We start from the raw sequence: 25028 nt of genomic DNA on the forward strand, positions 1-25028 counted from the left end.
AGCTTTTATCTGCCAAGCGAGCACCCCTGCCTGAAACACTTGTATTAATGTTTGTTGCTGCTCTGTCCATGCTAGGCACAAAGGAGAAGCAATTCAAATAAATGTCTGTCTGTCTGTCTGTCTAGTCTGCTTTCTATTGCTGGGACAAAAATATCTGTCTAAAAGCAACTTGGGGAGGAAAGGGGTTTGTTTTTGTTTTTCCAAGTCAGGGTTTCTCTGTAGCTTTGGATGCTGTCCTGGAACTCGCTTAGTAGACCAGACTAGCCTCGAACTCACAGAGATCTACCTGCCCTGCCTCTGCCTCTTGAGTCAGCTGGGGTTAAAGGCGTGAGCCACCACCGCCCGACCGGAAAGGGTTTACTTCAGCTTACAGCTCATAATCAATCTATCACGAAGGGAAGTCAGAGCAGGAACCTGAGGCAAAAGTCAGGGATGAGAGCTCACACCTTTAGTCCCAGCACTCTAGTTTCTGAGTTCTAGGACTGCCAGGGCTACACAGAGAAATAGTTTCAAAAAAATAAAAAGAATTGAAGTAGAGACCATGGAAGAGTATTGCTTACTGGCTTGCTCCTTATGACTTGTTCAGTTTGCTTTCTTACAGATCCCAGCACTATCTGCTCAGGGGTGACACAGCCCAGAGTGGAGCCATTAATCAAGACAATGTTCTATAGACTTGCCTACAAGCCATCTGATGGAGGCATTTTCTCAGATGACCCTGGCCTGTTATTAAATAAATAAATAAATAACTGGTATTTCTATACAGTGACATACTGTGTAGCCACACAAAAATAATAATAAAGTATGGATTCATGGTAGAAGATATACACACTTTTAAAATAGTATACTATGTGAAATAATTACTTAAACACAAAGAGACGACATGGTAATGTGATTCTGTCTACAGTTTATGGATTCTGGCTATGTAGCCCAGGCTGGCCCCAAGCTAAGGGACCTTCTTGTCATGTAGTGTCTTTTGTTTTGTTTTTCCTTTGAGACAGGGTTTTTCTGTATCTTTGGAGCCTGTCCTAGAACTCGCTACTCGGTAAACCAGACTGGCTGGCTTTGAACTCACAGAGATCCATCTGACTTTGCCTCCTGAATGTTGGGATTAAAGGACCACTGTCATATGCTTTTAAGTGAAGTAATTCTAGCTGTGAAGCTACTACATCTAGTTACAGATTATGAATCTGGGAATTTGTATGCTTTGTGATCTCTTTTTTTTTTTTTTTTTTGGTTTTTCAAGACAGGGCTTCTCTGTGTAGCTTTGGAACCTATCCTGGCACTTGCTTTGGAGACTAGGCTGGCCTCGAACTCACTGAGGTCCCATTGCCTCTGCCTCCGAGTGCTGGGATTAAAGGCGTGCGCCACCAACGCTGGCGATACAGCACTTTTTGTGGTAAATCCTGTCTTCCTATAAGGTTCCTCTAAGGTTGGCTCATTGCTCACAGACAGGTACAGCTTCATAATATGCTTTTTTCTTTCTCAGGCTTAGAAGTGCCCTAACCCAGACCATAGTCTCGACCTACCACCCACAAAACTGTCTGCAGAGGTGACCCTATAGACACATACATACAGATGTGGACAGGCCCACTGTCTCCAGAGCACAGGAGAATGGGGCTGACAGGGGTTGGGAGGTCCAGATATTCTGGGCTGTCCAGAAAATGATCTATACTAGCCATATTTTTGATTTTGAATGAATGAATTTGTTAAGTATCCAGCAAGCCAAAGTAAAAGAATAGTGCTGGGTGGGAGGTAGGTACTTTCAGTCCCAGAATTTGGGAGGCAGAAGAAGCAGAGAGATCTCTGTACATTCAAGGCCAGCCTGGCTTATTTAGTGAGTTCCAGGTCTGCCACTGCTGCATAGTGAGACCCTGTCTAGAATCATCAGGGCACCTACGTGGGGGGGGGGGGGTCCTTTTTTTTTTTTTTAAACTTGTCTTTATTGATTCTTTGTGGAATTCATATCACACACCCCAATTCCATTTACCTCCCAGCCCCCCATATCCTCCCTTCACCCCTGCAGTGTGTGTCCTCCGAAAGAAATTTTGTTTTTGTTTTTCAAGGCAGGGTTTCTCTGTGGCTTTGGAGGCTGTCCTGGAACTAGCTCTTGTAGACCAGGCTAGTCTCGATCCACCTGACTCTGCTTCCAGAGAGCTGGGATTAAAGGTGTGAGCCACCACCACCTGGCCCAAAAGAAAATTTTAAAAAGTCAGACCAAAACACAGCAAGCAAGCAAACACAAGAGTAAAACAAAACCCCAAAACCTTTCCTTCTGTATCTTTCCTGCCTCTCCAGCACATCTTCATTTGTCCTGGTGGACGAGGGAGCAGTGTGGCAAATAGTATATGTACTGTTTTGTCCAGTCAGCTTTACTAGCACATGTTCATCAAGTGAACCATTGATCTGGTTCAATGCCTCTGGTTTCTGGCAAGGTAGCCAGTTGGAGTCTGCAAGAGAGAGTCCCAGGCAAAACAGTCTTCTCAGGCGAGACTTCCATATAAAAGAACAAGTAGCAGATAGAGAAAGCATCAAATTGAGTGCTTACAACAGAAACTGTCAAAAGTGGAAATGTCAGCTGGAGTTTCTAATTGAGCTTTCCATGGTTGCGTTTTATATCATGAGATAGAAATTGTTCTTCTAGCTGTTCTCAAGAGCACAGTGTGTTTACTCTTAGTCTATTTTGCTGTTCTTGCACCCTGTCATGAGACTATGGTACATCCTTAGAAAGAAGACCTTGGAGAACACTTGACATGGTTATGCTTGGTTCTGAAATTGGAGAGGTAGGCAACCCCTCTTCCAGAGCCAGCTCTCAGTTCAAAGCAACATAGGACAGTTTACCAATAGAATGGACATTCCACTAAGTTTCAGAGCTGGAAGGCTTCTCTGAGGCTGGGGATCAGTCATCTATTGGCTAGCTTTCATGTGTCTCTCTCCTGATTGCAGAAGAGATGGGTTGAGTTCTGGTGGTCAGAATAAACAGAAGGCCACTCTGTCTTTAATGCTTGTCATGGGCATAGGTTGTAGCTCACTTGAGACAGAGCCAGCCTTGCATTCATAAAGCCCTGACTCAAGAACACCAGACAGAGTGGCACTGGGCTATACCCCAACACTTAGCAAGGCCAGGAACCCAAACGAGGTCATTCTCTGATACAGAATGGAAAGAGCAAGCAACCAGCATTTGAGTCTTCAGTTTCTTTCCTGGGGTTGCTGTTTCTGAGTCTGTTTTAACCACAGTGCCTTGTCCTTCTTTTGGCAGTGATCCAGTCCCTCATAGCACTGGTGAACGACCCCCAGCCTGAGCACCCACTCCGAGCCGATCTAGCTGAAGAATACTCTAAGGACCGTAAAAAATTCTGTAAGAATGCTGAAGAGTTTACAAAGAAATATGGGGAAAAGCGACCTGTGGACTAAAATCTGCCATGAGTGATTCCAGGAAGTTTGAGCAGAGCCCCCGAGCAGTGCAAATACCCCGCAAAGCAGGACTCTGTGGAAAATTGACACGTGCCACCACCTGGCGTCCGCTTGTGGCAGTTACTAACTTTCTACAGTTTTCTTAATCAAAAGTGGTCTAGGTAACCTGTAAAGAAGGATTAAAAAATTCACATGTTCTAGTTCTGCTTGCTTTGTTTTAAAAATCACTGCTTTAGTCTACTCCAAAAGAACGGCATTTCTTCTCTTGCCCAGATTCACTCAGAGTTACAGTTAGCCCAGAAGGCTTAAAAAAAAGTTGTGGTTCCTTTCTCCTTTGCCCCTGTCCTTTCACTTCCCACTTGCACAGACTAAGGCCCCAGCTTCCCACAGAAGCAGCAGCACTGCCTGTGGGTGACAGCTCAAGTCCTCCTGCCACCTTATTAGTGTCCTTTTAACAAATTATAAAACAATACCAATACCCTACCCCTCCTCCCCAAAAAATGTCCGTGCAAAGGGAAGCTGCTTTTACATAAAATCTTAGCAAAGTGATTCCACAGTAACAGTCTTAACAGGCAGACCCCACACTCTGTACCTGTGGTCAGGCTGTGCTGGGACTTTGTAGAGAACCCTGCAATACCAGGTTTGTGGTGACCTTGGAGGGAGGGTCTGCCAGTAGAGAACGCCGTGCATTTGTGTGATGAATCTCTCCAGTCAGCAGCTTTCCTGCAGCTGTGGTGGACAACCTGCTGGTTATCACAGGCAAAGCAAAAGCCAGAATATTCTTTTGAAAACTCAAGCTTCTCCACCACTGAGCTCTGCTGAGGTGTGCCAAGGAGCCCCCACTCCTCTGCACAGCAGTCCACCACTCCCTCCGCATGGTTTACCCTTTGTGGGATCAGCATTGGTGGCTTCTGGCTTTGTAACCAGCTGCCCCTTCCTCAGAGCAGCTGCCGGTGCAGCCCAGGAACAGGATGGCCTTCCCTCCCTCTGGACTCAGCCTTCCCAGAGTCAAGCCCCACTTGAAGCTCACTCAGTAATATCCTTTCAATGTGTTTTATATTGTTTTCATTGCCTTTTTTTTTTTTTGTAGAAATAAAATTTGACCTTAGAATTTATCATCAAATGAACTTTGTCAAGATTTGAATGTTAATGTCTTTTCAAGGCAAGTGACTGTCCTTGAAGCAGTAGTGACACCCCAAGGAAGCTGTTGGCCTGACAGCCTATGTTCGTCAACTCACTTATGCTCCTAGGGGGTCTAGATCCTGTGGAGAAGATTGCCTCAAGAAATCTTGCTTTCTGCTTTAACCTTAGTTCTTTAACTTCAGGGCTACCTAGGGCTCACAGACTTGGAAAACAGCTCTGGGTTTTGCCTATAAAGAAGTGATACAGGTCCTCTCGGGCAGTGTAACACTATTTAGTTTTCCAAGTGTTTGGCTCCTGTGGTGCATAAATGAACTATGCTTTAGTTCTAGGTATGCATGGGGCAGGTTTCTGACTTCATGTGCCCAGGATGGCCAGAGCACTGGGCCTGTGTTTCTATGTCTGTCTCTTCATTGGCAGAAAAGTGACAATGGATTTTATTTCATTTACATTCAGATTTGTAATAAAATGCCAAATTCTGTCAGAAGTTGTCCAAACAAACCACCATTTGTTCTTGTTGCTTTTCTGAATCTAGAGATAGTCCAACTGTCTCATTGCTTAGCACTACCTGCCTGTTACCCTTCACTGCTCTCTGCTCACTATGGGAGGGTACTCTCATGCCAGCACCCCTCTCAGGGACACTCAGCCCAGTATTGACAACCATGGCCTGCTCTGGAAGCAGAGGCCTGGCTTGGAGTCAGTGGTGTCCCTCTGGGCTTGCATGCCTTGCTCTTTCCAGCTCTGCCCTGGAGCAGGCTTGAGCAAGCTGGCAGGCAGCCCTGGCTGCTCCAAACTGAAGAGCTGGCTTCTCTGGAGAAGGGGAGATCTGTGGAGCAGCCAGACACCCACCCACCCCTGACACAAGTTGGCTCAGGAATTCACATCCCCTTGGTTCCTTGAAGTGCCCAGGTCTTGTCCTGCTCTTTCCACGATGGCAGAGAATAGGCTTTCTAAGATGCTGTGACCCCATTCTGTCCTTAATAAAAATGTTCTCAGACACTAGTTTGGGTGTATGGGTTTCTTCCTTTGGGGATACACATTGCTGGGGGCCTATGTTCTTGGAGACTAGAGGGAGTAGTGTCTAGGCCTCTGGTCTCTTATCCACTTGCTAGCCTCTAAAAGGAATCCAGGTGGGTCTGTCTTGCTGGGTAGAAGTAGATGGGGCAGTCAACACTGGGAAACTGCAGACTCATGGATATCAAAAGGAGGCTGATGGAAACATGAAATGTCACTTCCATCCTATAGCCCCAAGAAAATGTGAACTGCATTCAGCAAAGGTGAGAACAAGTTAAGGGGTTTGATCAATAGCTTGAACTGAAGATTATGTATCCTTGAATCATAGTCATATCTGGAAACTCACTGCTTGTCTTGTGGGAATACTCCCTGGGGCATCGTTTTTACTGGAGCATTGCTGGCTTGAACTCAATCCTCCGTCCTCAGCCACTATCCCTCCCCACCTTGTTTCCTTCAAATAAGTATTTAGTTCATAAGCCACATACACACTGCATCCAGACTGTTAAACTTCCACTCCTGTAGCCCAGGCCCTTACTGCTGAATAAGCTTGTAAGCCATTCAGTTTGGCATTTCACTTCCTCTAGTCCTCAGAGATGTGTCCCCACACACCTTTGCAGTCTAGTCTATGGAGAAGTCAGTTGGATTTTTCCTGCCCTACCCATGTCCTCTGTGAGCAAACAGCACTACCCCCAGACAGTAAAGTTGAGGAAGGCTGACAGTGCATCATGGTGCCCAACCCAGGCGCTGCCTAGTAAACCAAATTTCTTGGATGACTCAAGACAGCAATCCTTGGAAAGCTGACAGTACAGACCACTCACCTGGGGCCATGCTCGAGGACCACCGAAGGAAGCTGCCTCTAGAGAACCCCCTTGTCCTCCAGTGTGGTTTGCCATTTGTAGGCTGGGTGGTAATGCAGCAGAGCCTTTTCCTGAGCACTCCATTGTAGCAGCACACTCCTAGGAGCTCTCCCTAGAAACATGCTGCCCAGTACGAGGCCTCCACCAGCAGCGTGGGAGTCAAGCTGAGGTGAGTGGCACACAGCAGAGGGATCAAACTCAATTATTCTGGATCAGACAGGTTGTTGAACCTGCCCAAGTCAAGGTCCAGAAAGGTTATAAATTATGACTGAAGCCAATCAAGGGAGGAGGAGGAGCAGATCCCTTCAGAAAGCCACAATGTCTTATCAGGCAGGTGAGAACCTGCTTCCCCGACCCCCAGTTCCAGGATGGATGTCGGCCATGTCAGGTAAGTTCAAAACCCTGCTCTACCAACCCTCACTTGTAAGTTTGTAGTGGACGCACAGGACATTAAGTGGATAGAAAGTTTACACAGCATGCATGAAACTTGGGAGCTTAATCCTAAAAACCATGTAAACTGGGAGTGATGATGCAGTTGTAATCTCATTATTGGGAAGTGGAGGCAGGAATATCAGTTCAGTGTCATCCTTGGCAATAGAAGTGACAAGATACCTTAGTTGTTTTGCCTAGCTTGCATGTGTGAAACTATAGGCTCAATACCCAGAACAACAACAAAAAAAAGGGACCATGTGATATTCCATCTGCCTTTCCATCTTCCAAAGTGGTGTAAGGCTATGTTCCACCACTTTCCCAGCTACTCACTCCCTGCCTTCAGAACATCCATATGTATTAGATGTAGCTAGAATCCCAATTTCTCGTTTCTGCAGAAGACTAACTCCCCTGGAAAAATGTAAACATGCCTATAAAGTTGCAGAGCCTCTTCCAATCTGTTCCCTTGAAGCAGCTTACAGATAACATTCCTCCCCCTCTTTAGATGACTAAAATTACTACTATAGTATGTATGTGGGTGTGTAGCAGTCTGAGGGACGACTTTTGGAAGTTGGTTCTTTTCCTTCCACTAGTCCTGGGGATCAAACACAAGAACTTTTACACACTGAGACATCTTGTTGTTCCTCAGATAACCTCTTTTTAAGCCCAAATTATGGATCCTAATGAGGATCTTTTGTTCCTCTCCCTTTAAAAAAGAAAGGAATGTAAGCTTTGCTGGGCACAGTGGTGCCTGCTTTTGGTCCCAGCCAGTAAGTGAGAGAAGGAGGAGCCCTTGAGCCCTGGAGTCGAAGGCCAATCTGAGCAATGTGTTAAGACCCCCATTTCAAAAACAAAATGCATATGGATCATGGTATGCACATACCCCCTCTAACACAAGTGCATGCAAATTTTTTAAAGGATTTAAAACATGTGAGCATGGGGGCTGGAGAGATGGCTCAGTGGTTAAGAGCACTGACTGCTATTCCAGAGGACCTGGGTTTAGTTCCCAGTACCCACATGGCAGCTAACAACTGTCTGTAACTCAAGATCTGACACCCTCACACAGATGTACATGCAGGCAAGACACCAATGCAAATAAATAAAAAAATAAATTTAAAAAGGAAAGATTATACTGGTACATCTTTTTAAAGAAAAAAAAACATGTAAGCATGAGCAATATTAGCGAAGACATTTCTGCATATCTTGGTCTGAGCCTCACAGGAGTTCTCTGTGCCCTGTGTTATTTCTGCGAAGGATACCTGGACATTTTATAAACAAGCCAAATCTGAAAGACATTATTTTATTAACACACCAACCTCTCTCCACTGCTCCACTAAACAAATGGCTGTAACTGCGACATCAATTGGCACCAAATGCTCAGCAGGCCTTAAATCCATATATCACAGACTCGCCTTGCCTGTCAGCCTCGAGGTCCCCTGAGGACCTGGGGTCAGGGTTAGTGACTTGTCACTCTGGGAAGCCAGACCCCTGCTCCAAGGCCTGGTTCCAGTCTGAACCAGAGCTATAACTCTGGCCTTCCTCCACAAGAGAGGCAGCTCGTAGCTGGCTGGCCTTTGGTGTCAGGGTGGGGAAGGCTCCAGGAAGGGCTCCAGAGCCGCCTCACAGGGGACACCTTCCCCGGGCCTTTTGGAATCCAGGTCGTCTATGGCGCAGAGCTGCACACCATTCTGGGCCAGCCGAGCCCGCAGGGTGGGTGCCGTGAGGACGTGCAGCTCATGCAGCCGCTCCCAAGAACAAGAGAAAGCATCGGGGCCCTCACCGCAGCCCCCGGCTGGAGGCACACTGGGGTATCCTGGGTGTGCCATCAGTTCAGCAGTCAGCGCGCGGTCAGCAGGGGTATCTTCCAAGGCCCGCGCCAGTGATGCCAAGACTCGGTGAGCAGACATATGTCGACCACAAGTGCTCAGGCCCACAAAGGCATCGGTCCACCTGTGAGTGCCAGGATATCAGTGCCAGGTGTTGCCTAAGGGCCGGTAGGGCTAGGCAGAGGGTCAATCAGCAGGACATCTGGTTCCAATCTGAACCAGAGCTGAGAAAAGGTCACATCTGGCCAAATGAACGCACTGGGACCTTCGGGAACTGGGCAAGGTTGGATCGGGGAGGGGAGGGCGGTGCTCACCGCAGGCCGTGGCGGGAGAAGGGGCCCATGGCGGCCCGGGCGTCGCGCTCCACAGTGCAGGCGAAGGCACGAGCTGGAGCTTCCAGCCACGCGCAGCTGCCCACGCCGCGTTCCACTGGCAGCCGTGTGAAGCGCACCCCGAACGCCTGGAGAGCCTCAGCGAACACCTGACACACGCCTGCTTGGAGGGGTGGGCTCAGCAGCGACCTCCCACCAACCCCGGAAAGAAGCCTCCCCCCAACCCGGGCGCTTCAATTCGGGTACCTGGGAGCACGTGCACGTGCTGATGCCCGTCCACGTGAGTGGGGGACCTGCCCAACAACTCCCGGAAGCGGCTGAGTTGAGCTTCTAGTTCCTCCCGCACCTGGAGGGACACAAATACCTTGAGCTTCTAGAAGCAGGCACAAAACGACGAGCTCGGTCTGCTGCCACGGTGTGACTGCTCCCGGGTGTGAGCGTATCCAGCGCCCGCGTTTGCCCCAACCACTTCCATGGTACCCTCTGGGCTGTGCTTTGAGGATCTAGGCGAGCATCCTCCTGCAGCCACGCCTCCGCACCTGGGGCAAAGCCACGTCTCCAGCCGCTAAAGCCTCCCGAAATCCCAACTTCCCCAGAAAGAAGCCTTCCGGGCTGAGGAGCGACGAGGCGTTGTGGCGGGCCGGACCCACAGGACGGCCTTCAGTCAGGTTGGCGTGGAGACCCGTGGGAATGCTGTGCCTGCGGGAGGAGCGCGAGAGTGAGCACTGGCTGCTATCGAGCGGGCGGGCGGCCCCCCAAACCCGCCGGGTCCTGCAGGGGGCCGCCCTCACCTGAGGGCCAGTTCGGCCGCACTCTCTGCGGCTGTGCCGTTCACCAGCAGTGACACGCTGGTCACAGTGCCTGCCAGGAAGGCCTCCACGATGCCCTTATCGCGCCGCGGGCAGTAACCAAAGTCATCAGCGGTGACAACCAGTCGCACACGGGGCCAAGCCATGGCTGCCAAACAAACGCTGGCTGGAGACCAGAGGGAATGGGCTGCAGCATACAGACCCCGCCCTTGAACGCTGCCGAGGCCCCACCCCGACGCACACGCCTTAATGCGACTGCACGCCGCTATTGTTTTTGCCACCTAGAGAGGTCTCGGAGCATCCTGTAAACGCCCGGATCAATTGTAATGCAAATTTCATTTTTTATTTTAGCGTCTCTCCTCCCTCCCCCCTCCCTGCCTCTCTCCTCTCTATCTGTCTCTCTCTCCCCTCTCCTCCCTCCACCCTCCCTGGCTCTCTCTCTCTCCCCTCTCCTCCCTCCCGCTCTCATTCTCTCACTCCTCTAAGGCCAGACAAGTCCATAGGATCCTCTGGAACTGTAGTTAACAGATGTCTGTGATCCACCATGTGAACACATGCTGAGACCCGAACTCCAGTCCTTTGCAAGAGCAATAAGCTCTTTTTACCACTGAACTATCTCTAACTCACACACACACAAAATTTTTTTTTGATTTTTTTTTTAAGATTTTATTTATTACATATACAGTCTTCTGCCTGCAGGCCAGCAGAGGGCACCAGATCTCATTCAAGGTGGTTGTGAGCCACCTTGTGGTTGCCAGGAATTGAACTCAGGTCCTCTGGAAGAGCAGTCAGTGCTCTTAACCGCTGAGCCATCTCTCCAGCCCCCCCAAAATTTGATTTTTGAAAAGTAATTTTTTAAATGTCGAAACAATAGAAATACTCAAGAGAGATTCCCTTACTCTTCCCAGTGTTTACTGTTGCTAAGTTTCTGGGCATTGTACCATCCTTCTATTATTTTCTCTATGAAAAGAAACACACACCTACTCTTCTCCATCACTCAGGGATGCCAGGTTATTTCATTCTTGCAGTGTTGCTTTCTTTGTTTTTATGTAGTGCCTATGAGCCCCTCTTATTAGGTGTTTTATATTTGTTTCAAATAGTTTGTTCCTCACTGTTTCTAAGGGGAGGCTTTTTCTTAGTACAAGTTCTATTTTTTTTTTCTTCCTGAGACAGGGTTTCTCTGTGTGACACTGGATGTCCTGGAACTCACTCTGTATTCCAGGCTGGCCTTCCATCTGCCTCAGCTTCAGCATGCACCACCACTGCCTGGCCCTAAAAGCTCTACATAATAAGAAAATAATCATGCAAACCAGTGGCCACACTGGAGAAAGTGTTAGCCCATTTCCACCCTGAGCTTCAGGTAACTTTTGCCTCACTTTTGCTCTTTGCCCAGTAAAGTAGTAAAGTAGTTGTTTCTTCTTCTTCTTCTTCTTCTTCTTCTTCTTCTTCTTCTTCTTCTTCTTCTTCTTCTTCTTCTTCTCCTAGAACTTACTCTGTAGACCAGGTTGGCCTCGAACTCACAGAGATGCACCTGCCTCTGCCTCCCGAGTGCTGGGATTAAAGGTGTGTGCCACCAATGTCCAGCTCCCAGTAAAGTTTTCTTACCCATGACTTACCAATAGTCACCATGGTGACTGCCAGTGTTTGCTTGGTAATGTGGCTGTCTTGATATTGTTTTGGAAGTTTTATGTATCCCAGGCTGACCTCACTATTCATTCAAGTAGCTTCTGGTTTATGTGGTGCAGGGAACTAAACCCAAGACTTCATACATGTTAGGCAAGCACTCTGCCAGCCTGTCTTGGTTTCTCCTTGTAGAACCTGTGTTACGTGGGTCAAGCCTGTGATATTGGTAATTTTGTTTGTTTCATAGCCAAGGCAGTGGAAGATTCACCAGAGAAGTAAAGCAGGAACTTCTCTACAGGTTGGAGCCTGACCTATTCTGGTTCCCTCCATCCTGACTGACCCCCTGGATCACAGGCAGAGGGGAAAGAGTACAGTTTAATCATTAACAGTACCTGATGATGCTTTGTAAGGGTTGGAGGCCTCAGAGAACCCTTCAGCCAAGTTCCTGGTGTAACACTGCTGTGTCCAGTCATGGTGACTGTTGAACCATCAGGTGTCATCCAGCCACTGTGTCCCTCTGGGAGACTGCTCTTGGAAAGGCCAGAGACCTTGAGGGCCTGGGCCCTGAAACCACAGATGGAGAAGAGGAAACTACTAAGCACATATTGTATCAGGAACAGGGTCATTAGAAATTAGGGCTCACTGCTTTGATTCCTGCACTAAGAAAGTACCAGCAGTTAGACAAGAAAGAAACAATGTGTCAGTGGGGGACAGGTTTGTGAATCTGTTGGGAATGACAAGCTTCTAGAATGAAGGAGGAAAGAAAAAGGTAGAGGTAAGTTTATATGGAGTTTCCATAAGGTGCAATGTGTATTGAAAGAATATTTTATGTAGCTGGGTGGTAGTGTCGAACCTTTAATCCCAGCACTCAGGAGGCAGAGGCAGGCAGATCTCTGAGATCAAGGCCAGCCTGGTCTACAGAGTGAGTTCTAGGACAGCCAGGACTACAAAGAGAAATCCTGTCTCAAAAAAACCAATATACATATACATAATGTAATACTCATCTGTGGAAGGATGCTCAGCTCAGTTTAGAGACAGTATTGAGAGGCTGAATCATATCAGCAAAAACAATACCATAAAACAGGGACAGGAAGTGAAGCTAGGTCTGTGTGGAAAACCGGGACTCTTCACGGCTTCCAAAAAGAAAGTCTCAGAAGGAAGATGCTGGCTAGTCTACACTGGATGAAAGAAACCCTGGAAGGAGGCCAACAGAGTCGTAGGTCCAAGTCTGTGCAGCGACCAGGGATGAGCTGAGAAAGGTGTTTGTGGCATAAGTGGAGGCTATGACTTTCACCCTGAGGATTAGAGAAACAAGACCCAGATTCAGACCTCTTGGCAGAGTAAGTCAGACCTCTAAAGATCCCCAAGCACTGCTTAGCCTGCGTGACAGAAAAAGCCAGCCAGGTTGGGGAGGAGCCAATGTGGGCCCCACCCCAAACCATTGTGGGAAGATAATGAACGAGAGACAAGATTCTGACCAATCAGAACAAAGTATGTAAATGAGCTCGCTGAGAGGCTGTGCGGGGGAGTGGCATTCCAGGGCACTGTGCGGCAGTCCTTAATAGGGTGCTGCTGACCCAGTGAACCCCGAGAAGCACGCACAGAGAAGACTCTGGTAAGCAGGTTGGAGCTCCAGGGCGCCTCTGGTCTGAAAGAAGGAATTTTGGACACCCCACCCCCACCCCCGTCCCAGACAGTTGCAAACTGAAGGCAACCACTTGGGACTGTCCGCAGATGTTTGGTGGGTCCCAGCAGGGGAAGGGTGGGATGTCTGAAGGACATAGGGTACAGGAGTGAGGGACCCATGGAGGCCCGGATCTACCTTTACTACCCCTCCCCGCCCTATTCAGAGGAGTCTGCATCTGTGCTGTGGAACCTGAGAAAGGAAGCAAAACACAAATTTAATTACCCACATCATGGCAAGGTACCACCACCACCACCACCACCACAACCACCACCACAACCACCAGGCAGGATATCTGGCTGACGATGAAGGTGGTCACAACGCCTACATGGCTCGGGTAAGTATGTCTAGCTGACCCGACATTAGTGTCTGGGCCACTTTCCACTGCTTTCTCATTTCCAGTTGATCTCACTGGGTCAGCTGGAGACACCCTTGTTGTAGCTTTGACTCCCCTTAAGCCATCTTGCTACGCCCTGATCATTCTTTCACACCCTATTCTCCTTGGCCCTCAGGTAGTTCTTGGGTGGGCTAGGAGCCCTGAGAAGGAGCATGGAGTCAGTTTGGGGACTCAAGGTGGAAAAGCAGTTTCAAGTCCTCAAGGTAGCAGAGCAGAGAAGACAGTGCAAATTTGTACTAGAGGCAGGAGGAGGCAGAGAGGGAAGATGGTTCTCACAATTGCCCTTTCATACCATGAACACAGGTTTCCATTTTCAGGCTCCCAGATAGGCCTAGCATATATGAAATATAGGATTGGGGACCTTCAGGCCAACTTTAGTAATATCCTACTTTGCAAAGAAGTCCCGAAGAAGGGCTGCTCTGAGCACTATCACCCAGCCTGAAGGTAGCAGAGCTGGAATTCAAACCCAGGATTACCTGACTTTTAGTGTAATTCAGAGCTGGTAAGATGTCTCAGTAAGTGAAGGCATTTGGTCTCAAGGCTGATGGGCTGAGTGAATCCTCAAGATCCACATGAGTAGGAGAGAACCAATTACAACCAGTTGTCCTTTAACCTCCACTGTCCACTGAGGCACACATATACCCACACACGTACACACATAGCCACAAGTAAATGTTAAAAATGTTTAAATGCAATTCAGTGGTTGAACATTTGCAGAGCATGTTCAAGACCCTGGGTTCAACCCCCAGCACCAACAAACTTAAAAAAAGGAAAAAGTCTTTTCCATTGCTCAAACCCACCCAGCCCTCAATAGCACCCTAGGGGCACTCCAGAGATAGCCCCTACCCCTTGCAGAGCATCCTGCCTGCTATGACAAGCCTGTCTGTTCAGATGCAGCTGCCCAAGAAGCACCGGTTGCCAGGAAGGGAGCCAACCTTCAAGTCTGGACATGTGCCGCACCTACCATCAATGTACCGATACTCAGAACACCAGGGCCAACAGCAAAATCTTAGGCCCCCTCAGGTGTTTGGCACCTTCCTGGATTTCCTGACAGAGGGTCAGGTACTGGACAGCTTGCAGACAGTGGTGGAGAAGGCAACAGAGCATTTGGCTGCCACCAAGACGGAGGCCGGAGTGCCACTGGTGGACATACAAGACCCGCTGGAGGCGCCAAGTGATAGGCGGACTCGTGCCAGACGCACTGTGCATCGACACCATGCTCGGCCCACGCTGTGTGCTGGGCACCCAAACAATTACCCATCTTGCTCCAGCTCCATGTCCGACTCCCACAGCAGCATTTCAGCTGGCTGGCTGGGCTCCCATAACCAGGACACTGCTCCTGGTCCCCGTGGCATAGGCTCACTGCCACCTATGAGGGACAAACTCCTGCTTGAGAAAAACCTCAAGAGGCTACTGCGACTTGAGAACAAAGGGGTGAGATCTGTTGCCATGGCTAAGGCTAGCATAGGGTGGGCCTGAGCTTAGGGCTAGGGTTATACCTGGCTGAACACCTCAGCCTTCCCCTCTCTTTTGCAGAAAGGCCTGAATCATTCCTGCCCCCAGAGGGATTCTCTACCGTGGGATTCACTGGACAGCCAGACCAGCAGTCAGTGGACCCGAGAGCAGCCCCTGTCTTGGTTCTCTGGGCTTTTGGGCTCCAACTCAGCCACCCCTGAAACATTGGGACTTGGAGAACAGGAGATGATTTTCCTCAAAGAAGAGTTGACCAAGGAGATAAAGTCACTGCTGAACCAGCCAGCATCGTTCAACCTGCCTGTGTATTGTTCACTCAGGGAGCCCCATCGTACCCTGGACTTCCTGGCTGAGCATCGTCTCTTTCCTGCCCTGCAGCGTGTAGTCAGCCAGGCGGTAGACAAGCTCAGCCATGCCTGCCGCCATAATGGCTTCCCCCTCTTCCCTGTTGACTCAGATCCCACCCCAGTGATGCCTGGGGACTATGATCTTCTGCAGCAGAACGAGTCCAAACCCAACAGCAGGGATGGGGAGGAGCCTTCTGATTCTCCCACCACAGTCTCCAGCCCTAAGACATCTCGCAGGAAAAGCAAGGGCAGACGGGACTCCCCCTCCATGTCTAATGCCCAGATGACTACCAAATTCAGGCTCAAGGTGACACCTGCACAGGTGCCTAATGTCCCTAGCCCCTCATTCCACTCCATGCAGGAGTTCCCTGACTCTGATCCCAAATTACAGAAATCAACTTTGGCCCCAAGGTACAATCAGCTACCTCATCCTCGTCATGGCCTGCACCTCACCCTGCCTGACCCTGGTATTAGAGTGGAGATGGCCTCCTGCCAGGGCCATCTCAGGCCCCCGATCCAGCATTGTCTTGCCTCCCACAGCCTTCTTCCCTCCCATACCCATTTTCCTATGTTCTCCCCATTCTGCTTCTCCCCTTATTCTACTACAATGTGTCCAGAGCTGGCTGCAAGAGTAGGGCTGGAGGTCTTAGAGGGACATTTGCAGGGAAATGGCTCCTTTTCCCACCACATCTAGTAGCCATTGTCATTGGTTGATGCCCAAGGGCAAGATCTCTTGCCTTGCATTGCAGAAATCTCCTGGAGTAGATACAAGCTTCTGGGGATGGAGAAGCCTAGTCTACCTATTTCCCCAGGGGATGTCAAAGATTAATAAAGGCTATTTTTACCCTTCAATTTTTTTTTCTGAGACAGGATGTCATGTAGTCCAGGATGCTCTCTCAAATTCATTATATCCTTGCCTTTACTTCCCAAATGCTGGGATTACAGGCATGCATCACCATGCCTGCAATTTGGGTATTTTTTAAAAATTATTGTTTGAACTACCCAAAACAGGGTTTCTCTGTGTAGCACTGGCTGTCCTGGAATTTGCTCTGTAGACCAGACTGACCTATGGACTCAAAGATTCCCCTGCCTCTGCCTATCAAGTGCTGGGATTAAAGGCATGCGCCGACACCACCTGGCTTTGTTTGTGAATCTCAGAGTCTCTCCCACATGTCTCTTATGGACAGGAACCTTTGCCAAGAGCACCACTCTATTCTAGGGTCAAGCCAGGTCAAGCTATCCTAATCCAGCGATGACTAGTCTTTCTGCTCGGTAAAGGGGACATTGGTCAGGAAATGTGTATGAAGACATAGGTGGCCTGACCCTTGGAGGTCATGGACATCTCTGAACCTACCATCATCAGGGCTCAAATGTAATTCCTTCTGCACACAAGCTTGCAGGAGCACAGGCTGGCCAGGCTGGCAGGCTTTGCTCTAGACCTGACAGGTGAGGCCTGTGGAATGACTGTTGTGGCAGAGCAGGTGTGGCAGGTCTGTATCCCAGTGCAATGTGTGTGGCTTCCCTGTCTGTAATGGGGAGGATTGGTACAGCTGCCAAGGAGGGTATAACAATGCACTTTCACAGGGCAGCAGGAGGAATGGCAGCAGCAAGAGCTAAATGTCTCCTTTTTCCTCCTTGCTTGTTGCACAGAGCCCCAGCACCAAGCTTCCGAAGAAGAAACCTCTGCCGTCCATCTCATCTGTGTCTAGCTTGTCCTACATCTCTAACCCCTGGTTTGAGGAACTCACTAACTTTTTGATTGAGCAGGCAATCTCCTTGCTTATCTCCAAGTACAAGTTTGAGGAAAGCCTCAATAGTCAACTTGGCTTCGTCTCCTTTCCTGTCACTGAGGTTCTCATGGACATCTTTCTGGGCTTCAAGAAGGTGAAGGGCACCCACATCCGTCTGTCCTCAGACATCAACTGGACCTGTCTTCTGCGAAAGTTGGAAGAAGCTGAATTGGCACGGCAGGCCATACACCGTGCCTCCAGGCCAGGAGCCTCCCATCATAATGTCTCCCGTGCTGGCACCTCTCGGCCTAGCACAGAATCCCACTCTGTGCAACCAGAGCATACTGGTAACACCAATCAGGACCAGAGTATAGAGCCCCCCTTCTCCCTCCGCCATGAGTTGCCAATCCACCAGCTGCTCAACCCTCAGGATCCTGGTGTAGGCCAGGAACAGATGCCCAGGAGCCCTTCAGTGCCCAGTGCTGGTATGGGCACCATATCCTCCAAGTCCAAGGATATAGAAAATATGGAAGAGGGTGAGGGCGGTGAGGAGGAGGAAGAAGAGGAAGAGGAGCAGGAGCAGGAGCAGGAGGACAGAGGAAGTGAGGAAGATGAAATCAGTGATACCTTTGCGGGTGAGCTCACCCTCACTAGCCTGCCTGAGCCTGAGTTGGAGGACTTAATGAATGAGTCCACTATAATGAGACCCAGTGAGTCCCCATGAGACCCCTGTAAGCCACACAGAGTGCTCTAGTCCTTGCCTCCTCCTGCCCTATCCCAGTAGCTGGCCCCCCAGGCAGCCCCTGTCCTGAGTAAGAGTCAGACAACCGAGTTCTCAACAAGAGTTCTGCTGTTTTCCAAGGAGCCAGAGACAAACAGGAATAAATTACACGTTGATGGACACTGCTGTTTGGTCCTGCCTGGTGGTTATCTTTCCGTGTACCTGGATGCCTGTCCTCGAACAGCACCTCGAACAGGATGAGCCAGCCCTGATGTTACACAAAGTTTTCCTTAGGATACAAAACCGGGCACTAATGACACACCAAAGGAATGATTTCAGCAAGGTCCAACTTGGTGAACCAATGATTTTATTGGGTTTTCAGGAGAATGGATGAATGAGGAGTGCGTGACTTCCCACCCCCCCCAAACAGCTCTATCAACAAAAAGTCTTACCCCAGTTTGCATATTGACGTAACCAGAGGTGCATAGACAGACCCCCCCACCCTCCTAGGCTGTACTTCTTCCACACTGTAAAGACTCTAGAACCGTGGTAGTCAACCTTCTTAATACTATAGCCCTACACCTCATGCTGTGGTGACACCACCATCATAAAATTATTTTTGTTGCCATTTCATAACTAATTTTGCTACTGTTATGAATCATAATGCAAATATCTGATATTCAGATGGTCTTAGGCAACCCCTGTGAAAGGGTCATTCAACCCCCAAAAGGGCCATGACCTACTGGTTGAGAACTGCTGTTCTAGCATTTTTCAGAGACCAGGAGACCACGTCCCCTTGGGCAGAATAACAACTGGGAAAGAAGTATAGGAAGGAGTGGCTGTTTTACCAGATGAAAGTTCCCTCTACTTCTATATGGGGATGTCAATGGGCCCAGTCTTGAGGGGCCTTGTACATGGCCACAGATGCTCTGAAGAAGACAATAATGGCTGCCATGCTTAGAGGGCAGTGTTGTACAACACCTGGTGACAGCCAGCCTCCAGAGCTGCATTGTTATTTCCTGCCTCTTTTCTATACCCTACTCTGCAACTTTCTGGCTCATCGAGCCCTTTCAGGACTTCTAGGTGTCTCATTGTAGCTGGTGTGTGTGTGTGTGTGTGTGTGTGTGTGTGTGTGAGAGAGAGAGAGAGAGAGAGAGAGAGAGAGAGAGAGAGAGAGAGAGAGAGAGATTGAGGTTCATTCCATAAGTTCTGTGACTCTAAATATCCCTGACGAATACAGACTGTTCATGATTAATCTGTGTGTAAATACTAGCAACTGTGGCATCCTCCCAGATGGTTACAACCTGAGGCAGCTTACTTACAAAACCCCCCTACCCAGACTGTCTAATCCTTCCCACTGTGTGGTACATAATAAACATGCTTAGGTTCCCAGCTGTGGCAGGTAGAGAACCCCAGCTTCATTGTATGTGTGTCTGTATGTCTATCCTTTCTTCATACCTTTGGCACCCTGAGCCAAGGTTTTGGGATCTGCACCTTTCTGGTAGCCACAATGTCTGCTTTGGGAGGGAACTTCCTTCATATGCTCCAACCTCATCTTGAAGCTATGGAAGAATTCAGCCACACTCTTCTGACACTTGCAAGGCTCTCTTTCTTTCTAATGTGCTTTGCGCTCTCTAATTCCTGAGACTGAGTTTTCATTCCAGGCCATATGGTGGTTGTTAGTTGGCCATGTTGTGGGTTGGAGGCTTCAGGATCAACATAACTGTCCAGCAACAGTTCTTGGTAAGAAAGGGGTATTAATCAGGGTTCTCGGGAATAACCAAACTTGCAGATTGAATCTCCTTACTATATGTATAGAAATGGGGTTTATTAGAATGATTTACAGGTTGTGGTCTAGCTAGTCCAACAATGACTGGCTATGAATGGAAAGTCCAAGAATCCAGTAGTTGCTCAGTCCACGAGGCTGGATGTTTCATCTGGTCATCAGTATACACTGGAATCCTGAAGAAATAGGCTCTAATGTCAGTGAGGGAATGGTCTTCCTAGCAAGGTGAGAGCAAACAGGCAAAAAGCAAAAGCTTCCCTCTTCCATGTCCTTTTATAAGCTTCCAGCAGAAAGCATGGCACAGATTACATCCGGATTATAAATCTGGAATAAAGATGTCTTCCTGCCTCAAAGATCCAGATTAGAAGTGGACCTTCCCGCAGGGCGTTGGTGGCGCACGCCTTTAATCCCAGCACTCGGGAGGCAGAGGCCAGCAGATCTCTGTGAGTTCGAGGCCAGCCTGGTCTCCAGACCGAGTGCCAGGATAGGCTCCAAAACTACACAGAGAAACCCTGTCTCAAAAAACAAACAAACAAACAAAAAAGAAGTGGACCTTCCCATTTCAAATTAAGCAGAAATTCCTCACAGGTTTGTCCTCTATTTTGGGGGTTTTAGTTAATTCCAGATGTAGTCAAGTTTACAACCAAGAAGAGCCATCACAGAAGGTCTTCCTTGAAGAGTCTGCAGGCCCCTACTGACTGGCAGCTTTCCTGCTAGAGTGCTCCTAGAGATGTGGCTCAGTTGAAGTGCTATCTTAACTCACACAAACGGGGGTGAGGGGGCTTCATTTCCAGTACCGTACAAACTTGATGTGGTGGCAGTCTTGAAACCCCAGCACTTGGGCGGTGGAGCATGAGGATTAGAAGTTTAAAGTTATCCTTGGTTATGTAGCAAGATCAAGGCTGGCCTGGGATACATGAGACCCTTGCCTCAAAATTAGCAAATACACACACACACACACACACACACACACACACAAACACACATCTAGTGGACTTGTATTACCTCTTCCTGAGGCATAGAACCTTAGAGGCTCCTGTGATTAATAGAGATCAGGCCCTTTTGGCCACATTTGACCACTTATGGACCCCGAAAGAGGTCCCTCTACAAAGCCCAGGAATATGGAGAAGACCCAGCAACTGTAGGACTCACCCTGGAGCCAGATAAGAGAAACATGGTCACACCTACAGCCTTATATTCAAGGAGAGCTTGGCTATATGTCATTCTGAGGGACCAAGGTCCTCATTTTGGTGGATCAGGGACCCATATATAGCAGAGGCTATCATAGCCCTGTGGTACCTTATTGCTATGTCCCATTGGACTGACCCTACTCCAGGCCAGGACTGTAGTTAGGACAAACCAAGAGATTCTGGTTGTTTGCACTGAAACATATGTAGATGGTGGAGAGTGGCCTTTTGACTACCCCTCCAGAGGAAAAATAAAATCCTGTCAGAAGATAGCTGCCAAAATAGCTTGGTTTTCAAAGACAATGGCTTCCAGTTACTACTACTGTCGATTCCCACTGCCAAAAAGAGAGCATTGCTCTATCATAGTCTCAGAGATACACATCTCTGGGGAGACTGGGAGAAACCCCTTTGGGAATCACTAATACCTGATGTTAGAAACATGATACCTTTAGCCTATGTTCCACTCATCTTTTGGAAGATGTAAGTAGCTTCAAAGGTAGTGATCATTTATCATGCTATTGAGGTTGACAGGCTAAAGTTCATGCTTCTATTTTCTGCTATTCATGTCTGAAGCTGGAACATTCTAAATGAGTGCTCTCCCCACAGGGTCTGTCTCTCCTGCACGTAGCCTCTCTGGATTCAATCATCTAGCCTGAATTTTACTTTTCTTCTTTTTTTTCTCTTTTTTTTTCTTTTTCTTTTTCTTCTTTCTTTCCTTATTTTATGTATATGAATTTTTTTGTCTGCATTGTATGTCTGCCCACCAGAAGAGAACAACATTTCCCACAGAACTACAGTTATAGACAGTTGTGAACTGCCTTGGGTGCTTGGAATTGAACCCAGGTTGTCTAGAAGAGCAACTAGAGCTCTTAACTGCTGAGCCATCTTTCCAGCCCTGAATTGTGCTTTTCTTAAGTCAGAGAGGCCACTGGCTTCCTAGTAGGAGAAGTAAGAACTGCTGTTTTTGAAGCTGCAGTTGGGAAGCCCCCAAATGCCTCACTCCTTTGTTGTTCTGCTGGTTAATGTCACAATGTCTGCTGAGAATCAAAGGGGGAGGAAATGGACACTTGGACGTTTGCTAACAGGGATGAGAGGAACCCATGCTTTTATGTATGTTGACAGATATGCAGACAAGCCCCAAAATGAGAGACGATCATGACCACATTTGGAGACCAGCTGTGAACCCTTCAGCAGTTGGCTGGACCTTGAGTTGCCTGATGATTCAAGCTGAACTGCTCAAACTGTCTTGAGAGTCTTAACCTAGAGACAAACTATGATTGGAAGGTGGAGGGCATGGGAGATATCATGATCACAGCTGTGAAACTCCTCAGAGGGTGAGCTGGGGACTGTGGTCTGCAGGGGAGGCATGAGACAGAAACAGTTACAAAGCTGGATGGTGGTGGCATACACCTTTTATCTTAGCACTCAGGAGGCAGAGACAGCAGATCTCTGTGAGTTTGAGGCCAACCTAGTCTTCAATGTGAGTTATAGGACAGGCTCCAAAGCTACACAGAGAAACCCTGTCTGGAAAAACAAAAAACAAAAACACAGAAAGGGGGGAGGGGGAGGAGGAGGAGGAGGAAAGGAAGAAGGAAGAGGAGGAGGAGGATGAGGAGGAGGAGACCCCTGGTTTGGCTCTGGAGTCTAAGCTGTCTACCTAAAAGAAAAAGGGTCTCCAAAAATATTCTCAATGGATATGCTGTTATAATCATATTTGAACGTATTGCAGGAAGGTGAGGCAAAGGAAATTTAAAAGGATACATGGAAATTACAAAATGATTCTATAACAATAATCCATGGCTACAAGGATTGATAGTAAACATGGTACCAGTCTGAGATTAAATAGGGATTCGATGGCTAATCTTGTTTATCAACTTGGCCTGGAAAGAGAGGACCTCAGTGGAGGAACTGCCTCCATCTCATTGACCTTGGGGATTTGGGGGAGGGTATTTTCTTGATTCCTAATTGATGTAGAAGGGACTAGCCCACTAGGTACAGTACCAGTCCCTGGCCAAGTAGTCCTGGGTTGAAAGCTAACTGTGCCTGGCTGTGATGGTGCATGCTTTTTTTTTTTTTTTTTTTTTTTTTTTTGAGACAGGGTTCCTCTGTGTAGCTTTGGAGCCTATCCTGGAGCACTCTCTCTGAGACCAGGCTGGCCTCGAACTCACAGAGATCCACCTGCCTCTGCCTCCCGAGTGCTGGGATTAAAGGTGTGCACCACCAACGCCCAGCGATGGTGCATGCTTTTAATTCTAGCACTTGGGAGGTAGAGGCAAGCAGATTTCTGGGACTTTGTGGCTAGCCTGGTCTACATAGAGAGTTCCAGGGCGGCCAGGGATATATATAATGATATCCTGTTTTGAAGAAAAACAACAACAACAACAACAAAAAACCCAAGAAAGCTGAGTCCAGTCCTAGTGGTACACATCTTTAATCCCAGCACTCAGGAGACAAAGGCAGACAGATCTCTGGGTTCAAGGCCAGCCTGGTCTATAGAGCAATACAGTGCAAGTTCTAGGACAGCTAGGGCTACATAGAGAAACCCTGTCTAAAAAAATGAATAAATAAACAGAAAGTTGAGCACAAGGAGAAGAAAGCAATCGGTGAGCAGTGTTCCTCGGTGGTCTCTGGAGGCGGCAGCTGCTGGCACATTCTGTGCAAGCCTGCAGTGTTTTGTAGATTATTCTCCTCAGACATGCAGATTATTCTTCTCAGCCTCTGATATTTACATGTTAATTTTGGTTAGGGGTTTGACAAAATGACTCCATTTTGATTCTAGCAGTTTTGACACAGCCTGCTTAGAAACCTGCTACTTCTGTCTGTCATGGAGCTTATGTCCTTGCCATCTTTGACTCTAAGTGCAATGGAGAAAACCATGTCTTTCTTTTCTTTTGAGTCAGGGACTCAAAGATAGCCTTGGACTCTTTTTTGTTGTTGTTGTTTGTTTTTTGTTTTTTGTTTTTCGAGACAGGGCTTCTCTGTGTAGCTTTAGAGCCTATCCTGGCACTCGATCTGGAGACCAGGCTGGCCTCGAACTCACAGAGATCTGCCTGCCACTGCCTCCCAAGTGCTGGGATTAAAGGCATGTGCCACCAAGGCCTGGCACTTTGGACTCTTTTTTGTTTGTTTGTTTGTTTGTTTGTTTGTTTGAGACAGGGTTTCTCTGTGGCTTTGGAGGCTGCCCTGGAACTAGCTCCTGTAGACCAGGCTGGTCTCGAACTCTCAGTAATACATCTGTCTCAGCCTCCCAAGTGCTGGGATTAAAGGCGTGCGCCACCACCACCTGGCCAGGAATCAGATTTCTAAATTTCAGGTTTTCATATTTTTATTACATTTATTTATTTGTGTGTGTGTGTGTGTGTGTGAATGCCAACCTTCCAAGTTTGTCTTGAGCAATTGATCATTGGTGTTTCCCTTTTTATTTTCTTTTTCAAAACAGAATTTCTCTGAGTAGTCCTGGCTGTCCTGGAACTCACTCTGTAGACCAAGCTGGCCCCAAACTCAGAGATAGAGATGCCTACCTCTGCCTCCTGAGGGCTGGGATTAAAGGTGTGTGCCACCACCACTTGGCATTTAGTGCTGCCTTTTATTGAGCCTTGGAAACTTGAAGGAGGAGTAGTTTAAGGGAAAAGACAATTCTGCCTTAGACATGCTAAATTTCAGATCTCTATTGACATTTCCAATAAGACATTTTCAGTGCATCTTGGATGCTGGACCTAGATCATTTAAGGGCATGATCTTCCAAGTGCAGAATAAGGTGCCTTATCCCATGTGTAATCCAAAATATAATAACCCTGAAATGTGAAAACTCCACATTGAGTTGTAGATGTAGCTCATCAGTAGGTCTTTTGTTTACCCTAGGTTAGGCCTTAAGTTCAATTCACAAAATTACACACAAAACCTGAATTACCAGGTTGCTGTCATTAATGACTTCTCTATTTTCTGAGTGCAAAATTCTGGATAATTGAATTCAATATGAGTTTTTTCAATCTTTGAAAAATGGTCTCTTGACATGTGAAGCAAGCTTGTTACTAATTTGAACTAATAAAAAAATAAGGAAAAAAACTTGAAAAAAAAAGAAAAAAGAAAAATGGTCTCACATGTAGCCTTGGGTGGCTTGGAACTTTCTATATAGGATATATTGGTCTGAAACTCTGAAACACGAATTAATTTTGTTGTCTGCCTCCTAAGTGTGCTACTACGTATGTCTGGCCTAAAATTTTTTTAATTTTTTTTTGTAAGAGTCTTACGTAGTCCAGGTT

At 47.8% G+C, this 25028-nt stretch overlaps 3 protein-coding genes across 6 annotated transcripts in view; 2 read left to right on the forward strand and 1 right to left on the reverse strand.

Annotated features, from left to right (window-relative positions):
* Nucleotides 1-5038, forward strand: part of Ube2l3 (ubiquitin conjugating enzyme E2 L3) — a 45334-nt gene extending 40296 nt beyond the window's left edge. For all 4 annotated transcript variants that reach the window (XM_027413208.2, XM_027413210.2, XM_027413209.2 and 1 more), the window contains one exon: nt 3257-5038. In XM_027413208.2, coding sequence (XP_027269009.1) covers nt 3257-3411 — 155 coding nt within the window. In that variant the 3' untranslated portion in view covers nt 3412-5038. The remainder of the gene's footprint in view (nt 1-3256) is intronic.
* Nucleotides 5039-8135: 3097 nt separating this feature from the next.
* Nucleotides 8136-10016, reverse strand: Ydjc (YdjC chitooligosaccharide deacetylase homolog). Its single transcript, XM_027413211.2, has 5 exons — nt 9801-10016; nt 9549-9708; nt 9256-9355; nt 8992-9169; nt 8136-8801 (listed from the first exon to the last, which is right to left on the reverse strand). The coding sequence occupies exons 1-5, from the start codon at nt 9962-9964 to the stop codon at nt 8432-8434; spliced, it is 972 nt and encodes a 323-aa protein (XP_027269012.1). The 5' UTR covers nt 9965-10016; the 3' UTR covers nt 8136-8431.
* A 3242-nt stretch (nt 10017-13258) lies between these two features.
* Nucleotides 13259-17796, forward strand: Ccdc116 (coiled-coil domain containing 116). Its single transcript, XM_027413383.2, has 4 exons — nt 13259-13462; nt 14420-14956; nt 15059-15649; nt 16993-17796. Exons 1-4 carry the CDS (start codon nt 13358-13360, stop codon nt 17794-17796), a joined length of 2037 nt encoding a protein of 678 aa, XP_027269184.2. The 5' UTR covers nt 13259-13357.
* The last annotated feature ends 7232 nt before the right edge of the window (nt 17797-25028 follow it).

Source organism: Cricetulus griseus, chromosome 4, assembly GCF_003668045.3.
Source record: "Cricetulus griseus strain 17A/GY chromosome 4, alternate assembly CriGri-PICRH-1.0, whole genome shotgun sequence".
NCBI lineage: Eukaryota > Metazoa > Chordata > Mammalia > Rodentia > Cricetidae > Cricetulus > Cricetulus griseus.

What these genes read in the sequence shown, in the direction of transcription:
- Ydjc (XM_027413211.2), bottom strand. Translation starts at nt 9,964, where the DNA reads ATGGCTTGGCCCCGTGTGCGACTGGTTGTCACCGCTGATGACTTTGGT. An exon ending in GAGACGTGGCTTTGCCCCAG is followed by an intron (nt 9,356 to 9,548) that starts GTGCGGAGGCGT and finishes GTGTCCCTCCAG; the next exon opens with GTGCGGGAGGAACTAGAAGC. An exon ending in GCACGTGCACGTGCTCCCAG is followed by an intron (nt 9,170 to 9,255) that starts GTACCCGAATTG and finishes CCCTCCAAGCAG; the next exon opens with GCGTGTGTCAGGTGTTCGCT.
- Ccdc116 (XM_027413383.2), top strand. Translation starts at nt 13,358, where the DNA reads ATGGCAAGGTACCACCACCACCACCACCACCACAACCACCACCACAAC. An exon ending in TGCGACTTGAGAACAAAGGG is followed by an intron (nt 14,957 to 15,058) that starts GTGAGATCTGTT and finishes TCTCTTTTGCAG; the next exon opens with AAAGGCCTGAATCATTCCTG. An exon ending in CTACCAAATTCAGGCTCAAG is followed by an intron (nt 15,650 to 16,992) that starts GTGACACCTGCA and finishes CTTGTTGCACAG; the next exon opens with AGCCCCAGCACCAAGCTTCC.